Raw genomic sequence first — 20,253 nt, forward strand, 5'->3', positions numbered from 1 at the left:
GTACACTGGATGCTGTGTCAGGATCCTGCGACTGACCACCACTCAGATGGGTCAGGCTTCTGCTGGTCAAGAGCAGCATTTGTGTGACACAACCTGGTCATGGTGTGCAGTCCTTGGCCACCAGACTGCTTCAGAGCATGATTTGAGCCCTTTGCCCTCCCTCCTCAACCCCCTTCCTGTTCTCCCCATTCCTTGGAGGTGATCTTTTCTTAAGCTCTGGCTTCCTGCGGTTGCTCACCTCGGTGGTATCAACACTTCCTCCATTCTCCTCATGGGGCCTGGGCTCCTCCCCTCCTGTGTCCCATTTCCCTCTCCATTTCACATTCACTCTGACAGATAACTCCCTGCAAAAAACTCGGATTCCCAAACTGACTTTGTGCTACATTAAAAAATTCTTCTCTATAACCTCTGCAGAGCTTTCCTCTTTTCTTTCAAGGAGTCTCCTGTTGACTTAATAAGTGACTTTCTATGCTAGTGCTAAGAGGGGGAGAATGGAGCCCATGGACAGCTTTCCTCAGTAGATATTCATGTTTTAGTAAAGTTCGGGTAGTTTCCAGAGAGCAGGGCCCTGGTCAGAATGAATCATGGCTACTTAGCTGCAGTTCGGGCACTGTGGGGAAGCGATCACTTCCCACATTCTTTGCATTGGGTCATACGGGTGGCATCATGAACCCATTAGCAGGATGCCCTATGTTGCCTCTTTGTCATGGGCAAGACCCAGCTGTTGATGCTAGTCTGCTTGTTGTACAAGGAACACTATTTGAAGCACATTGATATAATATGTGTATGACTTTTTCAAGCAACAACTCAGAATATGAATAATTTGAGGTTCGGGTCACAGATGTCAACCAGGAAGTAAAGGGGCCTCCACTTTCAGAGAAGGGTTCCAGCTCTCTCATGGTTTGGAGATAGTGTCAAAGTCCCAAACCAGCCCTCATGGTTTCTCCGTTCTCTTCTAGGTGTTATGCTAGTGATGCACCAATTATCAGAAATTATAAACTGGTCCTTTGATCTCAGCCTTTACACCAAATAAAGATTTCATTTTATTTCCTCAATTTTAATGAAAGACTAACATGAATTATCTATTTGCAAAATCATGTTCATATCTTTCAAAACTTTATCTTGAAGTGGTTGCCTACTAGAGACCCCATTTTCTTTTCTAAAAGGACTTGAGCATTAAATTTGATCTTATTTTACATCCCACAAGAAGTTTCTATTTTCATACTAATAGCGCTATTTCTTATTTTCTTGTATCAAATAGCTACAACTCAATTTGTTTCTTTTTTGCCTCATCGTTATGATATTTGTAATATGTGCTAGAATATATACAGCGTAATGTAATGCTTGCCCTTTGGGGAGTGGCAGCTGGAATTCTAACTAGGAAGCCCATACTCCAGAGGTGCTTACTTCTACACTTGTGATTTAGCATAATGCATTTCAGATAGGAATATTCTAATTGGAGAAATTAGACACTTGTCAACTAGCATGACAAATGTTAGAAATGAGTTCTCCATGGTAGTTAGGAAGAACTCGAGGAACATGGGTTGACCACTGACGTGTTTGAGAAGGGCCTCCCCCTCCGACGGACGCAGCACCTCTCCTTTTAGCAGATGATGCTGAACGGCCCTGTGTCCAGCTGTGAACCCTGATGCCTGTTCTAAAGGTGGTAGGATCTGCCTCTTGCATTTTGGCAGAGTTGTCATGAGTTAATATTTTTTTGTCATATAAGAAGGTGATTGGAGAACCTGACAGAATAGAGAGGCAGCAGCTTTTCAAGCTGAAAGATTGTTTTGAATGTGCTCTTTTTGACTTTGTTTCTAATAAAAATTTAGTTAAAAAGTTAGATTTGGTCCAGGGCTCAGTTTCTCTGCTACCTGGGAGGAGAATTGTAGGGTGGTGGCTAACCATCACGTGACTCAAACTTCCATGCCTCTCGTTACCCAAAGGAAACTAAGAGCTGCGACTGACTGAGTAGGCGTGCCTCGGTTTGCAAGGCTCAGCGAGCAGGACCTATGGAAATGGCTTCCTTGCAGCACAGTGGCAATTCACTGGTGCCTGCCTTGGCTTACTCTTCTCTGCATGGCAAGAATGGTTTTCATTTCTCTTGCCCTGTTTTAGTTGTTCTTAATGTTGTTCATCTCAAACCCTTTTTGAAAAGAGGTGGTGTGATCTAAAAGAAGAATGAAAATAATAGAGCATTCCTGTTGGTTTCCTTGGGCTGGGTGAGCCCATGGCTTCTCTCTTTACTTGTGGCTTATCTTGAAGTGTCACATCAATGTGTGCTAATGAGACCCAAACACGTCACAAGGAGGCTCACAGAAGGTGAGGGAAGCTCAGGGGATGGTGCAGGAGGCTTTGTCTAACTGGTCACACTTCAGGACCACATTTCAAGGTTGCCACTAAACCCAAATAGAAGCTTTCCCTTTGACACCACCAAGAAGAGATGGAGCTAAGCAACGGCACTTTAACCTCCAGATGTGATGGGCAGGGCCCTGGGGGCTAGCAGCCTGGGGGGAAGCAGCCGGTCCCCAGTGAAAACCTAGTTGCTCATCCCAACGTTGAACACTCGTGTAATTCTGGAACACTGAAGGAAAATAAATGCCGAGGACTGACGTGTACACCACAGGGCTCCACACGTGGCTCCACACGTGGCTGCCTCCTCTTCAGGGTTTCACTACAGTCCAGTCGCAAAGGAGCCCAGTGACTCAGAGAGTTAGTAGAAACTGGTCTTGCTCTGGAGGTTTCCTCACCCAGGTGCCCAGACCAGCTTTCTGAAAAGCCTTAAACAGCTGTTGTTTGACAGACTGGTAGGTGTGAGCCCCCAGCTTGGCCTCACAGTACATGGATGGTGTGTCTCCATGGCTTGGTGTCCATGTGCTCAGCTGTGGACAGAAGGAGAAGAAGTAAATTAGCCACCAGCAGAAATCAGAGCCTCCACCAAAGGAGTTTAAAGCCCAACACCAGCTCTTGGGTCGGCCTTCTGTTTTTCTTCCTTTCTTCCTTTAAAAACAAAAAACCCTGCAATATTATAAAAAGCAGCCGGGGTGGGAGTTACCCGTTGCTATCAGGAAATTCTTTGGAAAACTCAGCTATTAAGGAAATTTCATCAGAAGTGTGAATGATTAGCTGGGTGTGGTGGTGCACACCTGTAATCCCAGCGGCTCTGGTGGCTGAGGCAGGAGGATTGCAAGTTCAAAGCCAGCCTCAGCAAAAGTGAGATGCCAAGAAACTCAAAGAGACCATGTCTCTAAAGGAAATACAAGATAGGGCTGGGGGCATGGCTCAGTGGTTGAGTGCCCCTGAGTTCAATCCCTAGTACATTCCCCCCAAAAAGAAAAGTGGGAGTGATTTAACAAATGCGTAACATATAACTTGCCTGCTATTAAACATCTCAACACTGCTTTTTTCTTTCTAGATTAGGATTTGGGGCTCAAAATGGGGTGGTGACTTTGAAGGATTCTGGACATGAACATAGCATCATGGCAGGTAGAAAAGAGGAAGGGCTTTGAGTTATATTGCTATTTGGCCAAGGGACAATATCTGAATTGTAACAGGTAAAACTTTGGAGCCAGCATAAGGCAGGAATCAAATATGGCTTCAACACCCCACATCAAGGGGAAGAGGGAGGGCAGGCAGGTGATGGGGAGCCCCAAATCACACTGCAGCACCTTCCGGGGAGAGTCTGCAGATCAGCATGCCCATCCATTGGCCAATGTCTTCTTAAGCATTTGGAAAAAAGAAGCCCCATTTGTTTAGCAAGATAAAATTGATGCTTCTCTGACCTTCCAAAGTCTTTAGAAGCTAGGCATGGGAAAGTGCCCCCGAGCAGCAGGATGGGGGCTGAGATCCTGGGTCAGAGCTGCGGAATGTCTGGCCATAGACCCATGTCCGTGTACAATGGCTGTGGCAGAGACAGAGGCCACTGCCCAGCTCAGAGCTACATGAACAATTTTCAGTGTCCTCTAAATTGACCCAAACCAAAAACCAAACAACAACAACAACAACAACAAAACCACTTAAGTCTCTGCATGTCTGTGCTGTTCTTCTACTGGTTGCTACATCAGTTGCCACACTTCTATCTGGATTCATTGCCTGAGTACAAAGTTCAGAAAATTAAGCCAAACATTGTTTTATTTGTTGGTTTTTCTTTTTTCTTTTTCTTTTTTTCTTTTTTTTTTGATTATTTCTTCTTCTTTTTTTTAATTATAATCTACTACCCTTTGGAAACACATGAAAATGTATATTTCAATGAAAACCCAGAAAATACAGTTATTTCCTTATTTTTGGAGGAGGAAGCAGGTTCCAAAGTGGGTAGGTTTCAGGGCTAGGGAGAAATACTGACCCTGACATTCAGTACCTGTGAAATTTTGAGGAACATGATCTCACTCTCTTAGCTTCCTTATATCTGAATACATAAGAAATAATATTGGGACGAGTATTGACTTCAAAAAGTTTCCACATGCTTTTCTTAGGCTGCCCCGGGCACAGCGGGAGGCACAGGGCCTGGCCGCGTTGGGTGCTTGGCTCTGAGCCCCTCTCCTCGTGACTTCCTGGAGCACACCTCCCAAGCTCCCTGCTGCTAGTCGGGGGACCACACTTGGGTGGAGTCTTAAGTCCACGGTGGACATGTTGACTGGCCCCGGCAGTGGGGAGACAGAAAGACAAGGGGAACCGGCTTCCGTGTCCTGCCTCACCCTCACCGCAGGCCAAGTGATGGCCCAGGCCACCAGCCTGCGTCCTGCTGCAGTCAGCTTTACCCCAGAGAGGACAGGTGCCACCTACCCTACCATACAGCCGAGCCCAGCGGGCAGAGAACACGTGCTTGCAGAGCCTGGACGAGCCCCCGCAGCTCCTCTTGCCAGTGGTGGCATTAATGATCTCCAGGTCCGCGTTGCCCACGACCCAGTTCACGCTGAAGTGGGGCGACTTCCCCGGCTGCCGTGCCTCTGCCTGACTCACTCCTGTCAAGAGAGAAGTAGGAAGCGGGCAAGCGTTAGCATCCCAGCCCTCACGGGGCTCCTGCTCTTGAGCTGGCCCGAGACAGTCACAGACAGCCGTCTTCAGAGCGTGGGTAGTTCAGGCTGAGGTAGTCGTACCTGCAGGGCTGGCGGGGGAAGACCAAGCATGACCCTGATGGCAGCTTCATGCTCAAAAGTCTTTGCCGGTCCCTGTTTTTAACCTTTCAGTTTAAAGGACTTTATGGGCAGTCTTGTAATAGCGAAACTCAGCCCAGGTTTTTTCCCCTTCTCTATTTACTGAGTATTAATGAACAAACAGAGCCATCTATAAACAAGTTAAGAAAGTGTATTTATTAGGCACCCATGGCATACCCAGCCTGTTTAGGGTAAAACACTTGAGTGGTAAACAATACCAGCCAGACCCTTAGACTTATAGTTTAGTTGATGAGGGAAAACAGAAAAACAAAAACAAGCAAATTATATAAATAAGAGATATATAAGAGTACATGATAAATAATCAAACAATGTGATCTAGAAATAGCACTGGCTACAAAATTTTCAAGCCTCACTGCAAAATAAAAAATGTGAGGCCCCTTGTTTGAAAGTTCTTAAGAATTTTAAGACCTCGGCAGAACATGAATCCACAGGCAGGTCCTTCTGGGCTTAGGTTCCTGGGGGTGGGTCATATGCCCATGAAACTGGTGATGTCCAGAAAGTATCCAGAATTTTTAGGGAAGTCCTTGTTTTGAGGTGAATTTCTCCCTGTCAGGGTGTATGGTCTGACTTTTAATTGGAGTAGGCACACCCGACAGTCACAGCGTCAGACATCAGCGGAGTGCCCCACTCGGGGCTGAGCTCGGCTTTGCAATCTGGGGGCTAGCCACACTCTTCAGCTTCTAACCTCAGTCCAGTGTCAACTCCTGCCTAGCCACTCCTCGCCCTCCCCATGCTCCTCCTGCTGATCAGGACTTTCTGAAGATGCTGGGCGAGGTGTCTGGTGAGCACCTGCCTGGCTCTGTTGTCCAGGGACGCCGTCCCGAAGATTCCATCCCAATATCCTGGTGCCGCTTTGCCTTCCCATCTGCTGTCTTTCTTCTTCTTCCCTCCTGAAGGTTATGTTTGCCAACCTGTGACCTTGGGGAGGTGCCCCAGACGACCATGGCCAGATGGTTTCCACATGCTGGACTTCCTGTGGCAACCCCATGCGTAATGGATTTGACCCTCATCATTTCTAGAGGCTGTGCCATATGGTCCACTCTCTGCTGAGCCTCCATGGTCCAACCATAAAAGTAAGTAGAGAAGGAGTTTAGTCTCTGGTCTGTTCACGCCAATGATATTCTGGGGTGTTTGGTTCATAACTCAGAAACGCTTGTCACATGTCCCCCCCGATCAGTGCCTCTTGAATCTCTCACCACCCCCAAGGCCCCTGCAGCATCTCCATGACACTTTCCCCAGACCCCGCCCAGCTGGACCTCTCTACCCTCTTGTCCAGTTCCACCTTGTGAAGGTCAGTCCTGACCCTCCAGCCCTGCCTGTGTCTCCATGTACCTTCCTGTCCTCCTACTTTCCAGCAGGGGACACGAGGGAAAGGGATGCAGCAGAGCCTCTCAGGCACAGGCCCTGCATTGCGGAGACATGGTAGCCTGCAGAGATGCCCGGGAGCTTTTGGCAGGTGCACTGCGTTTAGGCCACCTTGGCAGGAGGAGGCAGGGATGGCTGCTCAGAAGTCACAGCAATGCGTCACCGACGTTGGTGGAGAAGCCCAGGTGTTGGGAAAACAGTCCAGACACCAAGCTGGCTGGCTGAGCACAGCACAAGTCCGCAGCAGACGCCCTGTGCGGGAATTGTCCCCATGTTGAGTGGACGCACAGTGCACAGTGCCTTCATGGACGCAGCCTTCATTCAAATTCAGGGGAGGAGCCAATCAGCTCTGAGCTGCAAAGCCACAGACCCCAGGGTCCTCCTGCATCTGCAGCTTCACCCCAGATCCAGGGGCTTCCTGGATAGAACTGAGGCCCACTCTCTGAGGACACTGACATCTGAGTTTTCTGTCCGCCACCTACCCTGCCTGGACATCAGACTGAAAGTCACCCTGTGACCTTCCTCTGGTCACGGATGGGCAGTGTTGGATGTTCAGGCTAATTCTATTCATGTCAGTTTTTTCCTAGAAGTGATTCTTTGTGGCAGCTGCCTACCCCTGAGAGCTGGGCAGGGGGCACAATCTGGCCCATTGGCAGCCACGGGCTGTCCTACTGGGCAGGGACCACCTTGGCAGGAGGAGGCAGCCGCTGAGGTCAGGGACGACTGGGTACCAAGAGAGGCGGTCACTGTCCCTGATCTATGCAGCCAGGCTCAGCAGCATGGCAGCCTCCTGTCCTCCTCCTTCCTGACCCCCATACCTCTAGTTTCCACAGTGGTCAGACCACTGAGGCTCAGAGCTGGGTTTTCTCCAAGGTGCTAAACTCTGAATTCGGAGGAAATCTTGGCGTGCCCGATGCCAACACGGGACCTGCTGGGCTCCTTGCGGGGTACGTCTCCTCCCACTCCTCTCTTTGCTGTGAGAGTGTTGCTGGCTCTCAGAACACAGACACCTGCCTTGGAGCGGGTTCAGCTAATGCCTCGCTGGGCTCTGCTTCCAACAGCCTTGGCTGCCAGCCTCAGGGGGGCCAGACAGCACCGGGAAGGCAGCCACGAGGATGCTCATGTCGACTCTGCATGTGCTCCGCTCCGCATGTGGGGGCACAGGGCAAGGGAGGAGGGAACACAGGCCTGCTGGCTGAGGGGCCTAGGATTCCCTTGCAGGCAAGACGTGGGCCTTAGGAATCTGGAGACTTGAGTCCAGGTCCATCTTCTCTCTGGGCCCCTGGCACATGCTCTTCTTTCTCTTCCTTTGTTTTCTGAAAGTGGTAACTTTGTTTCACAAGGTGATGTGAAGATCAAATGGGACAGAGAAGAGCATTTTAAAGCATCAAGTGTTACGGTTATTGTTAGGTTATTGTTATTTCCATCGGGAGGAAGATTTAAAGGTCGACTCTAGTTTGTGTAGTGCTTTCAAAGTCACGCAGATCAAAAAACGTTCCCAGCTAGTTACTCCATTCCCTGGAACAATTAGGTAATGATCCCATTCACTTAGAAATCACCTAATTATTTTGGGGAATGGAGGACTAAGATCAGGATTTCTTTTCCATTAAACATTTTTTCATATGTATTTCTTCAACATATGCCCTTAATACCTCTGTAGGAGACCTAATTGTCTACTTATACTTTGAGCCTCTAGTTTAAGGATTATCTCCCTTCTGTCCTTTGCTTGCAACAACAACAACAAAAAAAACTTCCCAAAGCAACCTGGAAGAATGACAATCCCATCACCCGCCTTTAAAAATAAATCCACCATAAAGAGAAAGCACTTGGAATGTTTACTAAATATTCATGCCAGCAGTACAATTTTTGACATCACTGTAATTAATGATTGCTGTTGATTATACCCAAGGAGATGAAGCACTGTGCCAGACTCACTTGAATCTAATGTGTAAATTTACCAATGTACAATGGAACATACGATTACCTCACAGAACATTCCCATCAGTCTGACTATGTTCTCTTTCTGTAGGACAAACACCGCCGTGGGGTGGAAATTTGTAGTTGTCAGCAGGCAATCTCCTGGTCACTGTGATGGAGCCAGGGACAGCAACTTTATTACCCAAACATCACCGGGCACCAGGCTACCTCTTTCCTTCAGAAGGTCCAGTCCTCCTGGGCACCAGCTTGAAAGCTCTGTGGTGGCCCTCTTTTCCTACTCATCATGAAGTGCCCCTTGCCAACCTGTGCCACTTGGATTTGCTTTTTCACTTCTCTGTTTCAGGGTAATTCTCTCCATTTTCCCTTTATCTTGTGTCACATCGACATATATAATTCCTCAGCTGAGCTGGTTTTCTGAACATATATTAAAAGGATTCATTAGGTGGCCCTAGATTCTTCCTTTATTTTATTTGTTTATTTTATCCTGGGGGAGATTTTATTTTATTTTATTTGTTTATTTTATCCTTGGTTTCAAAGGAAACTCTGCATGTAGGAATGACCTCACTCTTTATATTTTGATTTTATCATTTTACATCAATTCCCTGGTGCTGTTTTGTGATTCCTGTCTGTCGGCATGAACACAGGCTCCGCCATCAAGCGTTTTCAAGAGCTCATTCGTTCATTCTCTCACACTATAATTACTGAGCCCCTTGGAGGCCATGGGGCATTGGGTTTTGAAACTTAGGGCCCAAACTGTCTAACTCAGTGCCGAAGTGTACACGGTCATTTTAGATGGTACTGGATGAGATGAGGACATGTCTGCTCAGATCGAGAAATGGAAGTCTGGTTTGTATTTATGTGTTTAATTTTTCTTCTCTCTATGACTAGGCCCTGTGAAAAGGAAAGAAGAGCATAAGTTCCTGGGCTATACTTCCTGAAGTAGACCTCAGACACAAAATTATTTAGACAAAAATGGAGTCATAAGGACATAGTAAAAGACAGTCCCAGGAATACTTAAGACCTCTTCCCATGTGTCCTCAAGGTAACACATTAGCACATGTCTAGAAATTTCATGCACTCAGAAAATAGGATATTACCTCCTGTCCCCACCTTACAGCTTTAAGCCCCTGTGGCTTCAACCATCTGCCTCCAGTGAAAGCACCAATGGATCAGACTCTGCCAGCTGACCTGGTACCCTGAGTCCTAGTTCAGACCTTAGGAGAGAGTGTTTGTGGTCTGAGCCCAGAAAACATGAGCACTATACCGATTGTGCACCAAGAAGAAAAGAATGTCCTCCTCCTCTCCTCAGGACATATCAGCACTCAGACACAGGGTCGTGCTCAAAGGCATTGGCTTAAGTTTGTGGACCCCATACACACCCACGCGGGGGCCTCCTGTTCCTCTCTGCAGACTACCCTAACCACGTTCTGGGCACTTGTTCCCGGACATTCCAGAAACTAAACCAAATCAAAAAAAAGCTAACTCAGTATGAACCCTGGAAAATTTGCCTTTAGTAAATTTTGTCTCTAATGAATTGTTTTGTAACACAAGAACAACACTGCGTATTTTAATTTGGTTTCCATCTGTAGGGAAAATTATGCTTTAACTGTGTAGCACTGCATTCTGCTTCTGTGGCTGCTTTTAAACAGACTGTTATAAACGCGGTGGCTTAACAATCCTGCAGTTCTAAAGGTCCTAAATCCACAGTCCAGGTGTCAGCAGGACCATGCTCCTCTCTCTGGAACCTTTGGGGTGTCTCCTCCTGGATTTTTCCAGCTTCCAGTGGCTACAGCCATTCCTTGGCTTATGGCCACGTCATTCTGATCTCGGCTTCTGCCTTCTCGTGGCCTTCTGTGTTTCAACTCTTCCTGGCTTTCTTATAAGGACAGATGAGACTGTGTGTAGGACTGCTGAGATAGTTCACATCCTCCCATCTCACGAACCTTTATTTAATCATACCTGCAAGGACCTTTTCCCCAATGAGGCAATTTATGGTTCCAGGGATCTGGACTGTGTATCTTTGGGAGCCGTTGTTCAGCCTAGAACAAGTGCTAGCTTTGAATTTTGGAACTTTTTCTATGAACCAAGTGCAAACTTCCTGGAGGAATCATCCTGTCCTCTGGGTCCTGCTTTCTGGCAGAGTGGCAGATTTGTTGGGAGAGAGAGGTGCCTCTCAGGCTTCCTCCAGCCAGGCTCCCTCTTCTTGGGGTTGGTGGCCTGGGTAGAGGAGAGTTCTCAGGCTGCCATTGAGCAGAACGACCCAGGGAGGCCCAGATCCCATAGCACACGCTGCTGTCTGAATGCTGAATGCCACGCTCTCTCCATGGGGCAGGATGCTGGACTTGGATGCTTGTACAGAAAGGCCAAGAAAGAGTGAAGAAAGAAAGGTGTCCCTGAACAACTGTGTTGCCAGGGGAGGAACAGGATCTAGCCCTGTTTTCGCTTTAGCAATTAGTTCGAAGTCTTGGAAATAACCCTTCCTCCTGAAGAGTTTCTCTATCAGAGTAGTCTCTAAAGCAAGCATGATAGGGGAGGTTTGTTCGACTTGATACCTCACACAGGGGTGTGTTGATTTGTAAATACATCCCACAACCTGTGAGTGAGTTCTCTTTTATGAATTTTTTTTGGAGCAATATCTTATTTCAAAGTCGATCTGTATGAGAATAAGCTGGTCTCTACCAGCCTTTGACACAGATATCCTGTCAGGTTCACTAATGGAGGGACATAGCTCAATGAAGTTGAGTGCCCTGTCATTTTAGAGCACACTGTTATGTAAATAGGGAGGGCTCTGTAAATAGACCAAGGTCAAGTATCTCTTCTATGCCTTACTGGCAGGATGACCTGGGATCAGTTAATAGCTGACTACTGTTCCTCCTCCTCCTCCTCCTGCCAGCAGCTCTTTGATTATTGCTGCTCTCTCTGCAACCACTGCTGTCACTCCTACCATTATTTAAGAGCAAAGAGAGTGAATTCACAATTCATCCATGAAAATGAATTTATTATGGCTCACATAGCTATATAAAGATGCCTTACTTAAAAAATCCTTATTTACCTTTAGCAAAAAAGGCATTATATAAGTGAGACATTACGGCATGTCTTTAAATAGCAAGTGAGCCTACTATATTTAAAATGTAATTCACTTTTCCAAAATTAAATTTACACAAGACATTTCAGGGAGGTAATTTTTACATGAAGCGAGGCAAGTCTATAATACAGGGTAGCATTACATTTAATTTTGTGAAATGAATGGAGTAGCATGCTTCCAGGCATGCATGGAAACATAAAGTTGCAGAAAAGAAAAGAAGGGGCCTTTTAAATTTTATATACTGCCAGATACCCTGTGGGGTGCTCACCCTCTCTCTTCTTTTTCTTCTTCTTCTTCTTCTCTCTCTCTCTCTCTCTCTCTCTCTCTCTCTCTCTCTCTCTCTCTCACACACACACACACACACACGTAATGGAAGTAGAATTAGCAAATTTATCATAAATTTATGGATTTGGGGTAACCAACTACTAAGACTGTATTAATTAATTTTATTCATTATCATTAACATGAACATCAACATAATTGCCAGTAATTTTATAGCTACTCTCTTGTCTTAATAGAGCATATTCAATGGAAAATATATGGAATGTTCTGTGGAGTCTGGAGGTGGTGCGTCAGGCCTGGGGGTGGTCTGCAGGTCCTCTCCGTGGTGAGATAGTCCTGACCAGTTCTCTGGGTGTTTGAAGAAACAACCTATTGCAGTCCCTACTGGCCGCCTTCATCCGCTAGTTGATAAGATGGTCGCCAAATGGTCAAGGAACTGTGCTTGAAGGGCACGTGCCACAGCCACCATGCTGGCTGCACCCCCTCAAAGGCTGTGTGAGACGCTGAGTGTCACTGGGCCAGCAAGGCTGGCCATCTTCTTTCAGAGGAGCAAATGCCTCTGCTGACTGCTAGGGACTGTGTTTCCAGAGTCAGCGGGATTGTGACCCTATTCATGAGGCTAGATGACCTTGGTTTTCTTTCCAGGTACTTGGAAGTGCCTAGGCCCACAGAGCCCTTCACAAGGTCTGAAATTTCCATGGCAGGAGGAAAAAGTTTGCATTTCAATTTTTATTTTTTTAATCTGAGAATAACATTCTTGGCTCCTGTAAGGATTGCTATTATTTCAAAAGTTGCAGAGTAAAGGAGCTTCAGCAGAATTTGTTGTTTCAATTTGTTTGTTCTTGCTGCTACACTATCTGAGACGTAGTCTTAAGCCAAGTTTCAGACCAAATGAAAATGTGAGTGGTTTTCACTGCTTTCTATTCTGCATTATCTATTGGAGGTCATTTTTCTTAGGCTCAAGCAGCATGGAGGTAGAGTTGGAGTCTCAATTTTTGTCCACCTGGCAATATTATTTTATGTCCTTATTTTTGAAGGATACTCTTACTAGATATAGAATTTTAAATTGACACTAATTTTCTATTAGTACTTTAAAAGATGAACATTCCCCCCCCCCCCCCTTTTTTTTCTTGGTTTTCTAAGAACCAGCTATCAGTCTGATACAGCTCCTTTCAAGGTAATCTGCCTTTGATTTTCTGACTACTTTTAAGATTTTCTTTTTGTCCTTAAGTTTTTTTTTTTTTTTTTTTTTCTTTTGGCAACCTTTACTGCTTTACTGAGATGAGGATTTCAAGTCTTCCTCTTGGGGTGCATCTAGATCTGCAGCTTACTGCTCTGGCTTTGTCCTGGAGAGTCCCTTGCCATGATTTCTGTAAGCCTTGATTCAGCTTCGTCCTTTCTCTTTTCTTCTGGAAATCCTATTACATGTGTATTAGGCTCTCTCACTCTGCCTTTTACCTCTCTTTTGTACTTTTCCTCTGTATGTGTTGATTGCCAGGGCTGCAGTGTCCAGTTGCTAGGACAACTACCAGTCTAGAGGTTGCTATCAAGGTATTTTTAGAGGTGGTTAACATTTAATTCTATAGGTTCTGAGTAAAGCAGATTGCCCTCCATAATGTGCCTGGGCCTTAGCCAATTAGTTGAAGAGCTTAAGAGCAAAGTTTGAGGTCTCCCAAGGCAAAAGGAATTCTGCCTTCAGATGACTTCTAGACTCCAGACTGCAGATCCCAGGACGAGATTCCAGCCTGCTGGCCTGACCTGTGCATCTTAGCCTTGCCAAATTGTTAACGTATCTTATCTATCTATCTATCTATCTATCTATCTATCTATCTATCTATCTATCTATCTATCTATCTATCTATCTATCCAGCTATCAGCTACCATCTTTCATCTATCCCCCTATTAGCTCTGTTTCTCTAGAGAACCCTAATATTCTCTAGAGAACACTAATATACCTTCTTTTCTGCATCTCTGTGTTGCATTTTCAAAGTTTTATCTGCAACTATGTTCCAATTTCCTGATTGACTCTTTTATTTATTTATTTTTTTGTGGTACCAGGGATTGAACTCAGGGGTACAAGACCACTGACCCACATCTCCAGTCCTATTTTGTATTTTTTATTTAGAGACAGGGTCTCACTGAGTTGCTTAGAGCCTCACTTTTGCTGAGGCTGGCTTTGAACTCGTGATTCTCCTGCCTCAGCCTCCAGAGTCGTTGGGATTACAGGCATGCACTACTGTGCCCAGCTTCCAAATTGCCTCTTTTTGCTTTATTTTTTCTACAACACACTTATAGTTTGCTTATTGTTTGTCTTCCATACTGAGATGTTATCACCCAGTGTGGATTTTTGAACATTTCATTCACTTCTTGATTCCCAGTGTAGAATTGTGCCTGGCACATTATAAGTAATCAATATGTATTTGTTGAATGACTAAAAGATGCCTGGACTATTTGATAAGCTTGTCAATGTTTGGGTGAATTAAATGTGTCAACAATTGAAGTATTTTCCCCAGTTACAACAGGATGAAACAACCTGCTCTAATGCCCAACTCTCCATTATGTCAGCTTGGGAAATGAATTCCTCAACAAGACCCTTAAAGCACAAGAAGCAAAATCAAGAATCAATAAATGGGGTGGATTCAAACTAAAAAGCTTCTTCACAAAAAAGAAAGAACCAGAATGTGAAAAGAGAGCCTACAGAAAGGGAGAAAATCTTTGCCACCTGCATCTCAGAGCATTAATCTCCAGGATATATAAAGAACTCAAAAAATTAACACCAAGAAATCCAAATAACCCAATCAATAAATGGGCAAAGGAACCGAACAGGCACTTCACAGAAGAAATATGAAAAATATGAATTGAAATATGAAAAATATGAACAAATACATGAAAAAATGCTCATCATCTCTAGCAACTAGAGAAATGCAAATCAACACTACACTGAGATTTCATCTCACTTCAGTCAGGAGAGCGATTATCAAGAATATAAGTAACAATAACTACTGGCGAGGATGTGGGGAAGGTACACTCAATACATTTCTGGTGGGACTGCAAATTGGTGCAACCACTCTGGAAAGCAGTATGCAGATTCCTCAGAAAACTTGGAATGGAACAAACATTTAACCCGGTTATCCCACTCCTCAGTTTATACCCAAAAGACTTAAGATCAGCATACTACAGTGACACAGCCACATCAATGTTTATAGAAGCTCAATTCACAATAGCTAAGCTATGGAACCAATGTAGGTGTCCTTCAACAGAAGAATGAATAAAGAAAATGTGGTATATATGCACACGGAATATTACTTAGCCTTAAAGAAGAATGAAATTATGGCATTTGCAGGTAAATGGATGGAACTAGAGGATATCATGCTAAGTGAAATAAGCCAATCCCCAAAACCAAAGGCCAAATGTTCTCTCTGATAGCTGGATGCTGACTCACAATAGGCTGGGGGTGGGGAGGGAGAAGGGGATGTTCAGTGCATTGGATGGAAGGAGTTGGGGGAAGGGAGAAGGGATGGGAATGGGAAAGAAGTAGAATGAATGGGACATCACTTTCCTATATTCATATATGAATGCACAAGCAGTATAACTCTACATCATGTACAACCACAAAAATGGGAGGTTATATATTCCATGTATGTATGATAGCTCAGAATATATTCTACTGTCATGTATAGCTAAAAAGAACAAATAAAAACCAAAAAACCCAAATGATCTTAAAGATCATGCATTTTATACAAAACATTTATGAAAAACTTGTTGCTTATCTATCATAAATCTATGTTTGTTGTAATGTAAAAATACTGATACAAATTACTTACCATTTGGAAAAGACATTTGCTATCACCTCATTGAATTGTTTTGTAAAATACTGTTGGTCATTAATTTCAGAAATTTCTCCTGAATTTAAGAGGTCTGACCACCAAAGATTCTTCAATTTAGTGTAATAGTATTTTAGAAATCTGAATTCACACAAAAGTATGGAAATAAATAGCAACAGAGACATTTCTAGAACATAAAAAATAGATGGTATTGGGCAAAAATTTTCAGGTTGTGGTTGGTGAACATTTTCATAAATAACAGACTTCTTTTTGATTAATTAAGTTGCTATGAAATATGGATGTCTGAAGAATTTTCTGAGAGATTTGCCAACTATCCAGTTTTATTATTTCAGGAAAATACGTACTATGAAGAAGGAAAGCTGATGTTCTTCTCTATTTTACCTCCAATACTGGAATATCCATCACATGAACCTAAGTCAAGAGTCTTTACTAACGCATGCTTCTAGCAATCAATTTTCTGGACCTGTCTCTCAAGTTTCATGTTCATTGCCAAGATCTTGTTGCATGCTTTCAAAATAATCAGTTCTAGCTTTGTTGTGAACAAAGTAAGTCCAAGATTGAAAAACGTATCTGTTAAATAAGCCATCAAGTTGCACAAAGAATTTATCCATCCTATCCAGATTTCTCTCTTTGTTGTGATTTATTTTTTTGTAATGAAGAAAAATAAAAAGTAGCCTTGAGTTTAAGAGTTCACAGAAGCATATATCCTGAGCTTGGTAGAATAAGCTGTCAAAGACAATTTTTTTCATGTCATATTTTTTCTAAAAAGATGAATATTCAAGTATAGATTTTCATTAATTATTCTTCTCACCATTTTATTTTCACTTTACTGAATTCATGAGAAAGATCAACGGCAACCTCCTTTAGGTTAGCTGTTCTCTGATAATGGCGTAACTTTTGCTGAGGAATTCTGGGCCTTGACAGCTTTCCTGTGGGTTCCTGGTCCTGCAGTTTGTCATGGAGTAGCTGAGAGTGTACAGAAGTTCTCAGGTATATCTTTCAAGAACATTAATATGCCCCTTATGACTGTGTCAATAAGGGTTTCTTTTCAGCTTGACTGCTTCTTTCTAACCCAGAACTGAGTTAGTCATATCTAAATTGCAGGCCTTTATTCCACTAATACATGAGCTTCATCTTCTCACAATTCTAGCAAACTGACCTTGAGGAAGCTTCGAGCAAATTTCATTGGTTTGTTTGAGTGTGGGTTTTATTATTGTCTTTACGCAAGAGCTCTCTCCTTTTTGCAAGACATTCTGATGATTTCCTTTCAAAATTTGCATGATTGGTTTTTAAATATCCATCAGGAGCAATGCTGTGACTGCTTGGGGGTTGTGTGCAGGTGTAGGCCCATTCACATTTCTACAATAATAAAAATCGTGTTCTAAATAAGCATCTAAGCACTGACTGAAGCGTTTGGTCACAATGGCCTGGCTGGGGGGGGGGGGGCAGATGTCACCTGGATGAGGGGGTAGAAAAGGGGGTCTCAGGAGCTTTGCTGAATGTAACACCACTCAATGATGTCAGTTGGTTCTGTATTTCTCTGTCTTTTAAAAATTTACTGATTTTACACTTAAAGAAAAAAGATAATTCCTATTCTATTTATGTTGATACGTTCCCAGATGAACAACCATTTAAAAAGAGCATGGTATGGAGGCCAATGCCCAGAAAGTGATGTACTGATTCCCAAGGGAGGTGCAGAAGCCACTCCCTTGACAGTGACCTGGTCACCATGGTTGTGTCTGTATTTTTGATTTCCTCATTCTTATGAAGTTTAAACAATTCTTTATTAGTGGACAAACACAGAAGAATGTGGACCACCCAAACAGCCAAAAACATGGATAAAGGTGAACTTACAACTCATCAAAATAGTTGCAAATTCTCTCAAATTGCACTACATTTTGGGGGATACCCAATAGGGGAACATTTTCATCTAGAGCCAAACCAGCCACTCTGGGTCTTGTTCAGAGCCACTTTGGTGGTTCAATCACAGTAAGAGTTGATTTCAAGGAAAGATGGCGGAAAGAAAGGAATAATGAAAGCAAATGAGAGGACGAAGCTGAACCTGAAGTGATATTTTCTCACAATTGCTGAAATCATCGACTGTTTAGAAATAACTATGGCTCTATAACTATGAGTTAGTCGCAGGCAAATCTTTCGGTTCCACACTTGCCACAGGCGAGTCCTTCGTGTTACCCCAGAGATGGCGGGAGTATTGGCAGGGAAGAGGACAGCTCGCCTCTCCCAACCAATGAGCATGAGTTACACGTCGCCACCTCTTCAGCTAGTCTTGCTTTGCATTGTTAATTTTTATGTGATTGAAATAAACAATAGCTAAGAAATTACACTACACTGAAATAAGGGTTTACAGTCAGTCAGGTGTGAATTCAAATCCTTGCTCCCTATTCATAGGGCATCTTCAGCAAGTTATTGAATTTATCTGAATTTCTTTTGATATTTGAAAAATGCAGATGATACCATTTGATATTGGTTGGAATGAGGATTGAATGGGATGATCTATGTCATGAACTTGACCTTGCGAGGGACTGCCTATTCAAGAACTCCCTCCTTTAAACCATACAAGCCATTCTTAGAAAGAGACTTCAGAACTTTATAATAGTTGTCCCATTTAGATCAGGCCCCTCTGATTGTTCTCCTCAGTCCCCATGGAAACTACCCATAGGCTGCTCTTTGCCCCAAAGTTGTTATGATCTGGGTCATGGAACTCTGCAACTCTGGACAGAGCTATGGATTGAATCCAAAGGCAGAGTTCTCTAGCTTGAGCCTGTGAGGTGAACTGAGACTCTGCCCACCAGGCACATTATAGCCCAGCTAGTGACTAAGACCCAACAACACCCTCTGTGGAGGTTGAAGGAGACAGTAAATCAGCTGAGGGCAGAAGTAGAGATACAGGACAACACAATAAACAGCAGCAGGGCAGATGCACTAAAGGTAAGATCCCACTAACAAGGAGGCGCCATCTTGCTTTATCAATATTAACTCATCCCGAGGAGGGTGGTAAAGAAATCACCCCTTCCGCAATTCCTCAGCTCCATGTCACAGTAAAGAAAGGTAAAGCCTTAATGAATTAACAGCTATTTAACATTCCTGGATTAAATACAGCCACCCTCGTTCTAATAGCTTTTGGAAGATTGATAACTTTTCGCTACAAGTTCTCCTTCACTCGACGTTAATCTGCAAGACCCTGGGAGACCTTGTGGATGCGACAACAGGGGAAACCAGTCCCAACATGAGTTGGTTTTGAATCCAGTACCTGAACACCAAGAAAGTCTCTCCACTGCTAACAAAAGGGTGATGGGAATTCAGAATCTTAGGAATAGAATCTCATGTATATAAAAAGCTGGAATTTTAATACATGAAGGTACAGCAATCTTTCAGTGATGTATTGGGGAGAATCCCCTCCTCTTCTGCTTTCTCTGCTTTAACTTTAAGGTCTGTGATCTTATTTCCCACAAAAGTACATAGAAGGTGTTTAATCTTTGAATGGTCAAGATCGTAGAAAAAAATGAATAAATGGATTCCCTTTTGTGATAGGGGCACCTTTTCTTAAATACCTGCTTAGCATAGTTATGTGCTTTGCATGAATTATTTCTTTTTGATCCCACCATTGCTCCCAAGAGTTCCTACTTTACCTCTGCTTTTATAATTTAGAAAAATGTTGGAATCCTGGGAATAAATCTTAGGCCCAAGTACTCCATCTCCAACCCTAAAAACAGCTTTTGTATCTTATGTTTTCTCTTTCCGGTGATCTGGTCTTATACAAAAGCAGCACAACTCATGAGTCTGGGTCCCCTCGACTAGGAGCAGAGGTGGTGCCTTCCTCAGGCATAGGCACCTCCTACTCTTTGTCAGTATGTCTGTCTGATTTCACCTCCTCCTCAGCCAGGGGACTGCCTCAGGGTCTAGTGTTTTCCTCCAAGCCCCCACAATGAGGCTTACAGAGTATTATTAAAATCCACACGTCCCTTCCATCTGCTTCTGGTCAGTTCCACAAACTGAGAAGTTTGCTTAATGTGGAAGGACAGTGAGCACAGTGGGTAAATTTCATTTTTCAAAGCCCCTCGAGACTTCCCACTGGCTCCTTTTGAGTGCACACAAAACTTGACAGGTTCCCCGCTGTGACCCATGACCCTTGTGGCCAGCTGCATGCCCAGGCAGGCTGGAGTGCCAGCGAGCTCTAAGGACGCCTGTGCTCCGTGGGAGGTAGGTAGGGGTTGTGGACTGGCTCAGAGCTTGCTGAGTCGCCTTGCTGCCCACTCCTTCCCCCCTGAGAGCACAGGGACCCTGGGTCCTGCAGGCCTACTTCTGGCTCTGGGGTCTGGCGTCCACCTTCCTTCTCCTGCATCTCCTCACCCATCTGCATGTCCCTCTGCAATGCCTCCTGTAGAACTGCAGGGGGACACTGGGCCTCCTTGGCATGCAGCTCATTAGTGGGGTTTAGGTGTTTTTTTAAAAAAAATATTTTAGATGTTGATGGACCTTTATTTTATTCATTTATTTTTATGTGGTGCTGAGAGTCAAACGCAGTGCCTCACACGTGCCAGGC

At 44.2% G+C, this 20,253-nt stretch overlaps 1 protein-coding gene across 3 annotated transcripts in view; it reads right to left on the bottom strand.

Annotated features, from left to right (window-relative positions):
- Nucleotides 1-408: 408 nt before the first annotated feature.
- ADARB2 (adenosine deaminase RNA specific B2 (inactive)) overlaps nt 409-20,253 on the bottom strand; it is a 487,529-nt gene continuing 467,684 nt past the window's right edge. For 2 of the 3 annotated variants that reach the window (XM_079107790.1, XM_079107789.1), the window contains 2 exons: nt 4,783-4,961; nt 409-2,882 (listed from right to left, as the gene is read on the bottom strand). In XM_079107790.1, the coding sequence (XP_078963916.1) occupies nt 2,706-2,882; nt 4,783-4,961 (356 nt within the window). In that variant the 3' untranslated portion in view covers nt 409-2,705. The remainder of the gene's footprint in view (nt 2,883-4,782; nt 4,962-20,253) is intronic. The other variant, XM_079107791.1, reaches the window with a different exon arrangement.

The sequence above is a fragment of the Sciurus vulgaris genome (genome assembly GCF_902686455.1).
Source record: "Sciurus vulgaris genome assembly, chromosome: 12".
Lineage (NCBI taxonomy): Eukaryota > Metazoa > Chordata > Mammalia > Rodentia > Sciuridae > Sciurus > Sciurus vulgaris.